The sequence below is a fragment of the Chiroxiphia lanceolata genome, chromosome 3, assembly GCF_009829145.1.
Source record: "Chiroxiphia lanceolata isolate bChiLan1 chromosome 3, bChiLan1.pri, whole genome shotgun sequence".
In the NCBI taxonomy this organism is placed as follows: domain Eukaryota; kingdom Metazoa; phylum Chordata; class Aves; order Passeriformes; family Pipridae; genus Chiroxiphia; species Chiroxiphia lanceolata.
In genome coordinates this window covers 71,351,900-71,365,809 of record NC_045639.1, presented here as the reverse complement: position 1 = coordinate 71,365,809, position 13,910 = coordinate 71,351,900, and the positions used below count along the sequence as shown (strand labels likewise).

The 13,910-nt window shown below is 40.2% G+C and overlaps 1 protein-coding gene across 1 annotated transcript in view; it reads right to left on the bottom strand.

The window, feature by feature from the left end:
- Positions 1–11,483, bottom strand: part of PDSS2 (decaprenyl diphosphate synthase subunit 2) — a 118,223-nt gene extending 106,740 nt beyond the window's left edge. The window contains exons 1-2 of the mRNA XM_032683721.1: positions 11,399–11,483; positions 11,013–11,352 (exon numbers count right to left, since the gene is read on the bottom strand). Of these exons, the coding sequence (XP_032539612.1) occupies positions 11,013–11,239 (227 nt within the window). The 5' untranslated portion in view covers positions 11,240–11,352; positions 11,399–11,483. The remainder of the gene's footprint in view (positions 1–11,012; positions 11,353–11,398) is intronic.
- Positions 11,484–13,910: the final 2,427 nt, after the last annotated feature.

Genomic DNA, 13,910 nt, shown 5'->3' with positions numbered 1-13,910 from the left:
CTGGCTCTGGCCCCACTCCTCCCAAAAAATCCACAGGCAGCAATGTGATCTCAAGTGATTCACAAACAAACAAGGCCATGTTATAACATAACACGTAGTACTTTTTTTCCCCCCTCTGATGTAATTTTTGTAACATTATTTTGGAATCTGACTATTTTAAAACTTGGTTGCTATGACACATTATAGTCATTACATGGATTCATTCCCTACTTTCCAACTGGCAGGACTATTTGTTTCAGTTTTATGAAGTTATATTATGGACAAAAGACACATAAAATATACTGTAAATTCTACCAATAGAAACTCCTTTAATGCCTTCCATTCCTTAAATAAATGTGTATTGGAAGCACGGTTGCCCAAAGGTCTCCGTACTTCCAGCTTTCTCAAGTTTTCTGAGCTACTACTTTCTCAAGTAGTTTCTGAAAAGGATCTTTTCACATTATTACTCCTACTGAGAGATGTCATCTGATTTCTTCCAGAGCCTGCCAATGATTCCCATACTATCTAAATTTACAAATAATCAGTAAGCGACAAATTCTTCCCATGGACAATAAAACATGGAGTACAAACCCTCCATGGTACTTCTGGCTTTAACAACCAGCGATAAAGAACAGATGATTAATTGATCTCCAGGCTCTTTAACACTTCAGCTTCACCTCCACAAGGCAATGCAGGTTTGGGGAAGATATGATTTCCTGCAGAATAATTTTTTAATTACTGAAATATAGTCATACCAGACAGATCACATTCAGAAGTCAACTTCTAAAAGAATGATCCAAATATGAAATTCATAATGTAGCATTAACATCACTGGAATCTTTTTAAAATATGCACACAGTATACCTTCATCTTCACAAACCACATTGAATAGAAAGCATTTGAGAGTCAGACACTGGAAGGTTACAGTGGTAAAACCTTTCCCCCATATAAAAGCATGCACATGGGCAGCACTGACATATTACAGGAACCTTTAGTTTCTAGCCTATGAGAACATATGAATTTCCATACTAGGAAAACATAGTGGCTCTGTAATATTCAGTCTCAAAGTTTAACACTAATTTAACAAAAACACAAACCATCATGTATGGTAGCACAGTCAATTTTCAAATGGGTAAAAGAGACAATTTTTCCACTTGTGGCTTTGCTTGTGTATTTGGCCTAACAATTATTTCATTAAGCTCTTAACAAGTTGAACTTTCTGTAAAGTTTGACTAAAAGCAGTCTTACCAAATCAACTAACTATGGTGCTTCTGCTACTGGCTAATCATTCAGATGACAATCAGACACAAAGTACGTTGGTATAGATCATTACCCTCAAATTGCCTTAATCGACTATGCCTTTGCAGGATGGGTCTACACAAGTTCATCCTGTTACAGACCCAGACCTACCTTGTGACTGAAACACAGAATTTTTCTTTCTTTTTTTTTTTACTTTTTTTTAAGGTGAAATATGCAAGTTATTTCAAGGACCACAAAATAATGGGAGCTGTTAGGGAGAATGATTTTTTCTTTAAACAGTTCAAATTCTATAAAATGAATTAATTTAGTGACAGCTAGGAAGTCAATCAATTCATGTTTATAGGATCATTTAACTAACAAGTAATCAAAAATAATTTCCACTTGTTTTTGAAGAAAGCTCCTTCTAAAGGCGGTACTTTTTGAAACAAATTGGGAGTAAAGGCTAAAGGATTTGCTTGTTCATATTTTTAACTAGAAAAATAAAGCTAAATCAGTAGTTCCTAGATGTATGACTCCCTTTCCTAGCTGGGAAGAACAAAAACTAGATGTAACAAACCATAACAAACAAACTATTAACTTTCATTTAATTAAGAAACAGAGGATTACCTGTAGAACTTACTTTGTTTTTCCCCAAAAAGGAAGAGCAGCCATGAAGAACCAACTAGGGCTGTTTCGAAGAAAAGAACTGGGGGAACAAGAAGGCAAATGGGAACAACCATCACTAGTAATTTAAGTGGAAAAGAAATGAGAAAGATGAACGCAAAAGCTAGAGGCCCTGATGTTTCTTTAGGAATAGTTGATGATTGAAGAAAAGATGACTGTGGCTCACCTGAAGAACCTCCAGCAGGTTGAACAAGTCCTAGAGTTTCTCAATTAAGTATTGAGGCAAATTTCTAAGCCTTATCTATCATTATAAGTAAAGTCCAGGTAGCTCACAGCATATATTTGATAAAAGCTCAGACATATAATGAGTCTCACCAATTTCCCTATATGATCAGTTTTTCTTTCCTTAAATGAAATTCTGTTGTACAGCAAGAGAGAAAAAAAAATTAATCTAAAGTGATTGTCAATGCCAGACAATTGGCAGGGACAATTCAAGGACAGCAAAGCAGCTGCTACAGATTTTAAACTTATTTTTTGTAATAGATCTGATTTTTAAATTCCTAGTGCTCCTTTATAGTCTGTCAGGTTTGTCTCTAGCAGTACTTCCTTTAGGGCAAGCACTGCAGACAGTCTGCCTACCCTGAGGGAAACTAAGACACTCAGATGTGGGGTAAAGGAAAGATATTAATAATTTAAGACAATGGTCTGCCACCCCTCAGAGAAAGCAATAGTGTAAGTATGAAAACATCTAACTCCCGAACTGCCATTCCTCCTTGATGAGCTTTGTATTTTCCTCAATAGATTATGAAGTGCTATAGAGGATACAGTGTTACCCATGGTCTTTGGAGGAGCTCTCAATATGCTCGTGGTTAACTGGGTCTCCTGCCAGGTCTCACTGCCAGGACCTCCAAAGCAAGGAAAGAAGTCAACTGGGAGGCAGCATCAACAAAAAAGGCAGCAGAGCAGGAAAATATCTTGAGTAGGGGAAAACACTATCTGTAAGCTACAAAATATAGACCTCAGAAAGAGAAAAAGTTCTAGGAAAAGTATTTTTTCCCCTTATTATTGTAAGGCAAAGAAGTTAACTTATCATAGCCAAACAGAAAATTCACTGAGTGAAAACCACTTCCAGTAACCCAAATATTAATTTTGATTACTCTTTGACATTGGTTCTTATTTCCACTTTCTAGAAAGGCATATTTGGCAACTCTTTTCTGTGTTACAACGAATTCTTTTGAAACTATTTCCACTTATTCAGTATTCTTTTCCTGCGTAGAGCAAACATTGACCTAACAGTCATTCACTAGTACATTAAACTTGGTATTCAATATTCACATGCATTACAAATCAATTGTACTCGAAAGCAGGAAAGAACAGATGTGAACTTTAAAAAGCCCAAAGTAAAGCAAAGTTTTCTCTAGGTGTGGTATACTACATCCTTTCAAGATTGACAGGCACTTGGATCTGTTCATTATAGATTCAGTTTCTTTGTCACATGCTTGAAACCCAAGCTTAAGAAATTCCAAGGTCTTTCACTTAATCATACTGAGTTATACATGAAATTCTGCTGAAATCTTCAGATTTGTATTCCCTATTAAAAATACCATAACTTACCAACATCAGGACACCATATTAGTTTTCACCATAAATAATTCCATCAGAGAATCCCAAACAGAATCATCACCTACTGAATACACTTTGCTTACAAAGACCACCCTACATGCTGAAATAATACATTCTTCATAAGCACAGAAGCCTGGATTCAACACAGATATTTAAATGAGAATCATTGCAAAGATATTTAAATGAGAATCATCGCAAAAAAGCAATTATTCAAATGCAAGAAAATTTAATTTGCAGCCTAGCTTTTGCACATCCATACTGCAGATTTGGTACTCAATCCTACTTTGCTCGTGGTGGCAAAATATTCAGCAGAAAATTGTACCATACAATTAAACATCCTTTACATAAATTCTTCCATGCAAATACCATCAATGAATGACAAGAACTCAGCACCATTAGAGGTGAAAACTGGCTGTTTAATCATCAATTCAGCCTCTCTCAAAATCTGTAGCAAACCCACAATCATGACAATGACTGCCTTTACCTCTTGAGCTAGGGTTTACTAATTCAGGGGGGAGAGGGGCAGAGGGAGAGGAATGAGTCTTTGAGAATAAAAGCACCAAACTTGAGTAAATACTCTTTTTTTAATATATCTATACACACACATACACAGGACTGGCTAATATGTTTTACCTTCAACAACGAGATTATCACTGCCAAACCCAACAAAATGTAATGTTTAAAATAACCAAAACCAAGAAAGTTAAGGTCCCGTAAACGTGAACTGTGAACCTCAAGCCCAAGTGTACAAATTTTGGTGCAACTCTTCAAAAGAGCGGTAATAACTTACAGATATGAGCATTTAAGTATATGACTGTAAAGTTGGTGGTGGAGAAAACTAAAAAAAAAAAAAACAAAACAACAAAACAAACAAAAAAAAAAACCCACTGGTGAAACTTACCAAAGAATAGAAAGAAAAAACAAAATTCAGAAAACAGAACAAACAGTACACACCTATTCATCCCATTCTACCTTACTACAGCATAAAGGAAGAGCGTGACCTACAAAAATGGATTCTCTCTTCCTCTTAACTGTACAAGGCAGTATTAAGTGGTGGTTGACTGAGAGCCATTCTGAAGGCCACAGGTACAATGAATAGGATGGAAGTAATCAAAAGGAAGTTTCAGTCCCTATATGAACCTACAATGATTTAACTTCTTTCAAGTCTTTACCTTCCAAGGTTAACTTTTCTGCAATAGCTCTTTGTGAGTTCATTCAGTCAAAATACACAATCAACTGGTTTTTGTGTCTAAGAAGGGTTTATGTGATGGTGAGTATGGTAACAGAAACCCCTAGGGAGTACCAACATTTACAAGAGATGTAACATGAAGGTTCTGAAATTACTACTCAAGTCTGTCCCAACTGACTGGGAGATATTCACAAAACCCAACTCAGCTAAAAGGGACCAGTCTTTCTTGAAAGACAAAGATTTCTTGATGGGGTGAGTCAAAGCAAGAATTTAACTCCAGTACTTCAATCAACTGGAGTTATCCTGAAAACACCTGTTTCCATCAGCTATGCAAAAGGCTTTGGGAAAAAGTCTTCCTAGACAAAGCCAGACTTCCTATAAGTATTTTGGTAATTTTGCAAGTAGTATCAAACACATCAAGAAGGAAAAACATTTCCACATTTCTAACATCCCTACTAAGACTTTCTGCAGAAGTGCCCTGCAGGTCAGCTGTGGTGGCCAGTGTTTCCACAAAGTCACAGATCTCTGCAGCAAACGTAGGAAATTCCACAACTGCTGTATCATAGCTAACTTCACAGGCATTATGATCACAATCATAAAAATCACATCCTCTACCACAAAAACATTTTTTACAAAGTGTTAAAGCAGGCTGAAAATACAATAAAATTTAGTGAAGGCAAATGTGTTTCAACTTCTAATCTGGCAAGTGCAGGAGAGGGACTTTATGACTCCAGGCCCATTACAGATTAGGCAACTCCGTAAAACTTACAAGGTTGTAGTAAATTTTAGTAGTTCTAAGTTAGTCAGACCCTTTGTTTTTTCATTTTGAGTATCCGGCTGCCTGCTGTTTTCAGAGAAAGGTACCTCATTAGCCACTGCCAAGTAAACAAACACTATCATTTTTCTAGCCCAGAAAAAAAATAATTAATATTTGAAACAAGTTGCTAAAAAGCTACTCACAGTCAATCACAGCACCTCATCATCATCATCATGGCTAGGCTTGGCGAACAAAGATTTGGGAAAGGCTTTATTCACATTTGTTACAAGCACGCTGGTGGCTTATGAGGCCAATACGAGATAGATGTCCAATTGCAACAGGCACAGCAGAAAGACTCCTTAGATGGTATATTCTGCAAGACACGATTCTTTCTGCGCTGTCTTTTCTCCTCAAGAGTGATCCTGTGTGCTTTCTCAAAGGCATCAGCAGCCTTATAGATGGTGTGTCTCCAGACCTCCCAACTGGAGGCCAGAGTAGACCAGTTATGATGATCAGTATGGCCGAGGCTGAGATGTTGCTTCAGGGAGTCCTTGTATTTTTTCTTCGGGGCTCCTCTCTTGCGGCAGCCGGTGGCAAGTTCACCATAGAGCAGGATCTTAGGGAGGCGGTGGTCCTTCATCCTGAGACATGTCCTGCCCAAAGCAGCTGTGTTCTCAGCAACATGGCCTCAATACTTGTGACTGCTGCTTGTTCTAGAACAGATGTATTGGTCACATAATCTGACCAGTGGATGTTTAGGATTGTACGGAGACAGCGTTGATGGAAGCGTTCTAAGAGACGCAGGTGGTGGCGGTAAATGACCCATGATTCGGATCCATATAAAAGAGTAGACAGCACTATGGCTCTGTAAACACTGATCTTGGTACTTTTCTTCAAGTGTTTAATTACACCATACTCTTTTATGGAGTTTTCTGAAAGCACTATATGACTTTGCTAACCTGTTGTCTATCTCCCTGTCAATCTTACCATCCGAGGAGAGGAGGCTGCCTAGGTAATTAAACCTACAATTATAAAAAAAGGACAGCTTTAAGGTCACCATTCTTCTAAGGCAAAATATAAATTGGCAGTAACAATTCCAATAACAATAGGCCAGAACAAACCCCTAGGTCTACTCTGAAATCGATCACCTACATAGGAAGTCAGAGGCACATCACACCTGAAGTTACAAGACCTGTTACTGAACTAAGCCATTGCAAGCTGACAAAGAAACAGAACTACCAGAAAACCAATGTTATCAGACATTTGAAACAAAAAGCATGTAATCTGGAAAGTCCTCTGGATCACATTTTATGTTTGGTGCTTAGAATGGGTAGAGATCTACACCGAGCAGACTACAACAGAACAAAACCTACTCTAGCCAGTCTTTTTATTTCTGTAATAATCCAGGAAAACCATAACTAAGTCTACTTAAGCATTTATCACCAACAAACAATTCTGACAGAACTAAAATATAATCATTCCTCCCGCAGGCTAATGAGAGAAAGGCTGGAGCTAAATGGTATCCCATAATAATTTTACGTGTATGAAGTGTTCCATTTCATTCAGTGATATTATAAAAGTGATGCATTGGCCATAACATTTACTGTTTACAATCTGCAGCAAGCTATACCCTTCTCAAGGGAGATTAAGTAATCAAGAAAACGTTATTCACACTATGTATTTGAGAAAAGTAGATCACTGTGCCAATTACAGACTCTTTCCTACATTAAGAAGGATGTATGCTAGCCTAGAGAGAGGGGAAAGAGAAGACTGGAGATCTGTTTGCTTCTCAACCGAAAAGGAGGTCATACATTCACACATTAAAAAAAGTTTTCCTTTAGTCCAGCAACCCCTGAAGAGAAAAAAAAAATAAATGCTAGTTTTTAGTAGCTGCTGAAGACACTTCATTATAGTGAAAGAAATCTTAAAGCTCTGAAAAAACATACAGTGACTCACAGGACTACAAAAAGAAAGATCCAGAAGTAGTCAGGTTGCAATTTTGTTTCCAGAGTATCCATTAGAGGCAAATATTTTAATGATAACATTTCTTTAAAGTATTCTTTGTTAATATTGCTTATGCACCATTTTCCACTCAAAGATCACAGTGATCGATACAGGCTGTAATGAATGAAGTGTAACATCTCCAGAAAACAGATGCTACATTATTCATTTCACAGATAAGTAAATGCAAGTATGAAAAATTAAGTGACTTGTTCTAGTCAGAGAGCCAAAAGCACAGCTGTGAATCTAATCCAGATATCTCAGCTTCCAATGATCCATTAACCACTAGACATTAGCCCTTCTAAAACAAAATGTAACCTTTCCCTCACATTTCACCCTCTTTCTAACAGGTCTGGCAAAGCTAGTACTAAGGATGTTCACTTCATGTGGCTGACTTTTAAAAAACCAAAATATTAGAAATAAAAAAACCAAGCAAACAAACAAACAAAAAAACAACCCACAAAACAAAACCAAACCCCCTTTACTTCACTGCATGAATTACAGAGCTCCCAAATCCTTCACCGTAGGGCTCAGTTACCCATCTCTGCCCTCCCAAGAGCAGAGTCAGCAATAGCTCACAGATTTAAAGCCACTGGTCAGGTGCAGCCTTGGTAGGAGGTATCAGGGTCACACATCATCCCAGCACAACACCTGCTGCAGTCCTGATTCACGGCAGGCACTTATACCCAGGAGCTGCCACTGCTGCATCCAAACAAGAGAAAGAAATGGATGGGATCATCAGAGAAACATACACTGGCCCGACAGCTGTTTCTCCACATGTCCTGTCTCACATGGACAGTTACTTATCTTTCAGCTGCCTTCTTCAAGGCTCTCAGCACAGACATTGCATTCCAACAGCCTGGTGACCCAAAGCCCAGCAAAATTTTAAAAACATTCATCAACACTCCCATTACGCTAAAGGCTTTAGTGTGGTGGCACTTATGACTTACGTTGCCTCAGATCAGAACCTACTCCGTGCAGGTAAGTATTGGTAGAAAACTCTCTGCTTTAAGAAATCCCTAATGGTCTCAGGAAGACTTCAAAGGCCGGTAAAGCCTTTAGGCAGGAAGGGAGGGTAGACACAAAACCACTGACGACAAAATGCCAGCAGTCAAAGAAGATTAAGGAAAATTAATATTATTTAGACATGACAGCACACAATCACAATTTGATTGTCACCACTTATAACCTCAAAAACAAATTAGTAGAAACTTGAGAACAGCACACGCAATTAATCAATTTTACAGCACATATTTTTCAGATATTTCATAAATACAAAAACCTCCTTCAGTGCTGGAGTACTTATCAGACGTATGCAGTATGTACCCACACTCTCAAAGATTAGATTTGCAGAACGTATCAATCACTTAAGTATTTAAAAAAAAAATCACCAATGCTTTAAAACATTTGTCTGAACACACAACAGGAAACCTATGTTACTTTTTAAGTAAAAGTAATGAGCCAGAGATTTAAAAGTATTGAAAAAATCCTAGTACTGAAAAATCAATTGCTGTAGTAAGTTAGAGGACAGATCTCAGACCCAAAACTAAAATCACTCATGTTTTCATTCAAACATACAATGCTTAAATTTCAGAAATAAATTATCAAGATTATTAAGAAAGAACAAGGTCAAATTTTACCTTATTGCAAAATCACACCATAAAACAAGGCGAATGAGGAAACAATTTGTGCATTGCTATCAGTGTACTACAACTTCTCAGCAGGACATTAACTCTTCTTATAATACGAAGGTCAAGGCCATTGGAAACGCATCTGCATCAAAGCCTTTGGAAATACCAGCAAAGCAAATAACTAAGTACCTTCAAAGGAAGGGTACAGGGTTTCAGTTTTATGTGAGTAAATACTTTTTGTTTCCAGCATGACACATCAGGTTAGTCAGTAGTGTACTCTGTAACATATATGAATTTTAAAAACTAATGGATTTAATCCTGCTGACCCTGGGCATGACTATATTCCTATTGGTGTCCCACAAGCCGCAGGCTTATAGAATTAAGCCTGAAGTAGCCCACTTAAAATAACAAAAAAAACTCCTACCAACAAACTCTTACATCACAGCTCCACCACAAAACTTCCCACCAGTCCCCAAAATGCTGCATTTAAATTTAATTCACAAATAAACCAGCAACTACCACACATTGAACAGACACTCTAAAGCTAACATTGAAGTTTCACTTTAGCACTGCAGATCTCTATGATACTTCTATGACTGTGGTGGAAACTTAAGAGCCCAAATATATTGTGCTTTGGTCCTCCTATTCCCTTAATTCCATCAACTGACCTCACAAAGACAGAAAAATATTTTTCTCTTGTCCCTTCTCTTTATCATAATATCACAACCTCCATTTATAAGTTTAATTCAACAAATCCCCTCTACCAGCATTTTCTAAAGTCAGGTATTTGCCATTTTTTATTGACAAGTTGATTTGTTTCTTCCAGAAAAGTCTACTTAAATATATAAATCACCCTTGCTGAAAATCATGTTTCTTTAAAAAAGCTATGTTAGTCCCCTATACTCATTCTGTTCACTCAATATAACCAGATTTAGAGACAAAGAGCTTGGAAAACAAATCTTGTTGTTATATTATTACACCATAATTGTGGAGTTGCTAAGGACCACTACACAGCTACAATTTCTGTTCTTTAAAAGAAAAGCAGAACATCTGTTTTAAACAAATGCTAATTTTCCTCTTACACCTGTTTAAAAATACTATGCATACTGAACTTGGATTCTGTTAATGTTACTATACTTGCAGTTATAGCGAACACAGTTCTATCAAACAAAAAGCACACACAAAAAAAATCAAAACACTCAAATCCACAACCAAAAACCCCTTGGAAAATTGCACTTCTTTTTTTCTCTTCATTTTGGTAAGCTTCTGGAGGTTTACTGTATATATAAAAAACCCCACTGCCATTCAGTTCTTGTTTTACAGTCAAAGAAAACGCTACTCAACAACCCCCATTTCTGCTTATTGGCAGGAATGCAAGTCTTCCATTAGTTTGCCTTAAAAACTGAAAGAGTGGATAAAGAGCTTAACAACCCTAAAATTCTCAACAACATAAAAAACTCGCAGCTCCCAGCTGCATATTCCAAAACACAGAATGCTTCCTAAAGCTCTTGGTAACGAAATACACAGTTCAGAGCAGTGCCATTTTGAGTTTTTAAGCTGTGTAGTTCCCCCGCTTTTTTCCACTGTTTTCCTTGCCATATAGTTCTTAATATTAAAAAAAAAAACAAACCACACACAACTGTTTGGGGTTTTTTGCACCGCATGGGGAAGCATTGCACGTGGCGTCACAACGAAGCAACTTCCGAATGACAGCGTATAATCGCAGGGAAAACCTGTTGCGGTAGGGGAAGGAGGATCCCGGAGCGGAGGCGAAACCCCACGGCCCCAGGACAGCGCGTCCCCAGGGACACCCCAGTCACGGCCCCGGCTCCGGGCGCCGTGCGGCGATACCGACCGCCGACTCCCGACAGCGAGCGGAGCCCAAAACTTCCCCAGAGCTCTGACAAGCCTCCCAGGGCTGCGGGCGGCCCCGGCCCCGCCGAGCCCCCCGGCCTCCCCCGGCACTTACCGGGCGGTGTCGAGCAGCGGGTGCTTGGTGCCCACCAGCTTGCGGACCTGCATGACGATGTTGCTGAGCTCGTCGCTCAGCAGGCACCGCAGGCTCATGAAGGACGTCGGGTAGCCCACGATCTTCTCGGCCTCTGACACCACCTGGCTCCAGGGCGGGCCGCCCGACGACATGGACCGTAGCCCGCCGGTGCCGCGGACCCCGCTCCGCAGCAGGGCGCCCCACATGCCGCCTCCCCGGGGAGTCTCCGCTCTCCAGCTACGAGCCCCGGCAGGGCCCCGCACGCCAAGCGGGCACGGACGAGTGTCCCTCGCGGAGAAGCGCCCCGGCTGTGCCCCGGCTGTGCCCCGGCCGGCCCTGGCCCTGGCCCTGGCCCTGGCCCTGGCCCTGGCCCTGGCCCGCGTTCCCCCCGGCGGCGGCCGGAGCGGGTTCATTTTGCCCTGGGGGCGGCCATCTTGGGCGTCGCAAAACGCGCTGGGCCGTAAAGCGCGGGCGGCGGGCGGGGTCATATATCTGGGAGCTCAGAGGGGGCGTCTCTGGTTTTCCTGCATCCTCAGCCCGCGTGGCGTGGAAAGGGGCAGCGCTTCTCTTCCCTATTCTGTGCTTGTTGCCTCCCGGAGCTTCTGGAGAGGGAGCTCTGCCCGCGCCTGGCTCCTGGCTGGCTGGACACGTCTCACAGAACTGGATGTGCTCAGTCTGCGCCCAGGGTTGTGGTAGAGAGATTGGCGGAGAAGAGAGTTCAGGTTCACACCTGAAGTGTTCAGCCTGTAGTCTTTGGCCACACAGTCATGTTTTCTATAAAATTTCTTCGCTGTTAGGGTCAGGCATTGGAATAGGTTGGAGTCACCGTCCCTGGAGGTGTTTGAGAGGCGTCTGGATCTGCTGCTGAGTGATGGGGTTTAGTGGTTTAGAGGTTACAGTGGTAGTACTTGGTTGATGGTTGGACTGGATGATCTTAAAGGTCTCTTTTGGCCTTCATGATTCTGTGATTCCATAACTGCAGTGTACGGGTGTTCTTTTTTTATCTCTTCTCAGAGTTGTTTGGGATGTGGCACGTTACTGCATGTTCTGCCTTTCCTTATAGGTTCATTCCATGGTGCTCTACTGTGACACAGATGAGGGGTTTATGAACAGCCTCCTTGAGAGCTGAAGAGGTACTTACAACTAAAAAATTAACATCAAAATTGACAGCTAATTCTGAAGACTTCTGAATCCCACAATTCTACAGTATGGTCTGCACTACATGGTGTGTCATGTAGTGTTTCATTTATTCTGAGCACAGCCATCACGATGCCTCTTTGCGGCTACCTGCACCCAAACCTTTTGTGAATTCAGAGTCTGGATTTTCGGTACCCCAGAGGAGGAAGACTCACTGGCCATCTTCAGAAACTGGATTTAAACAACTTCCTCAATCCCACAAATACTTCAGCAAGAATACGATCTGTTCTGTCTTTACAGTCACTTACATTCCTCCTATAACTTCAAGGCTTTGTCACAACAAATCAGGCAGAGTTCTGATGAGAAAATTGTCCCATTGACTACATTCACATGAAAAATGAGGGTGTTACATTTCTTATCTTTACCAATACAAGATACATGTCACTTTATTTTGTTTGCACTGTTCCATATGATTAAAGAGAGTTACATTGAAGGATACTGTAAAAGAAGATGCAAATAGAAAACAATTGCATCACAAATAAAGATGTCCGGGAAAAGTGCAAATAACTCTTGGAGTTACAAGGGGGAAGCTACTGAGGAGGAACACCCTTACCTGTTTTTCAATGGCAATGACAAGGTGTTTATTGTGCTCATGCCTGAGACAATTCCAAGACTTTGAAAGGTACTGTGCTAAGGAAGAGACTTTGACTGGGGAGTCAACAACAACTGGACATGCCTGTGGCATTTTGTAAATTGCCTGTCCCAGACTGGAGAGAGGCAAAACTAGAATAGAGAGAACTTGTGAGAACTGGGAAGGTGACATATGAGTTAAGGTTCTGGTGTCAAATCTTTGCTTTCTGTGCTGCCTGTTCACTGAGAGAATAAAGCTTTACTTTGAAGGAGCTGCCATTGAGGCAGTTTAGTTAGCTGGTGTCGCAGAACAAACTGTTGCTAAATAGGGAATTTCAGCTCATAAACACAGTTTAGAAATGACAGAATGCAGTGGCATGTTTCTGTGCAGAAAGAGTAAGTTAATGAAAATTGCCGGAGGGATGCACTTAAGAGTTGCTACCAAGGCACCTCATCCTGTAATGGTGACAAGTTCCTTGATTCATTTTCTGAGCCATATCCATTCTTGCACTTAATGTGGTAACCGTTCTGTGAAAAACTAACATGATTATGCAATTAAAGTCTGCTTAAAATAATGCATATAAACTGAGGAGAATTAGGGTTCTATGGGCAGCAAACCTACCATCTCCTAACATGGAGATGGATTTGGAAAACTTTCACTTTTCCAAATTTCTGTTCTTTGTGTTAGTCTAAAAAACTGAACACCTCTGCAAACTTTATGTGGAACTCCTCTAAGTCCAAATGTTTTAGGACTAGGGAAAGACCCTTGATATCCACAACACCACACACTGCCACTAGAGCTTCCTCAGGATTCATCAGCAGTAGGTTGATGTTCTTTAAATGCAGCAATCACTGGAGAAATAAAGGAAACACTTTGTCAGTGAGTTTTATAGCTTTTTTTTATTAGTTTTTGACCACAGAGACTCTTTGAAAAGACTGTGCTGTTAATACCCAAGGTCTTTCTGTCTCCCAGTCCAATCCCTTCATCCCTTCTCTTAAGAATCTAAGAATCTTACTTCAGTAGTTCATTTTTAACTCCTGGACCATGCTCATGGTTTCTTTCTCCTAACATCCTCATGTCTTTGCCTCAGTCCTGCACACCATCCTTAC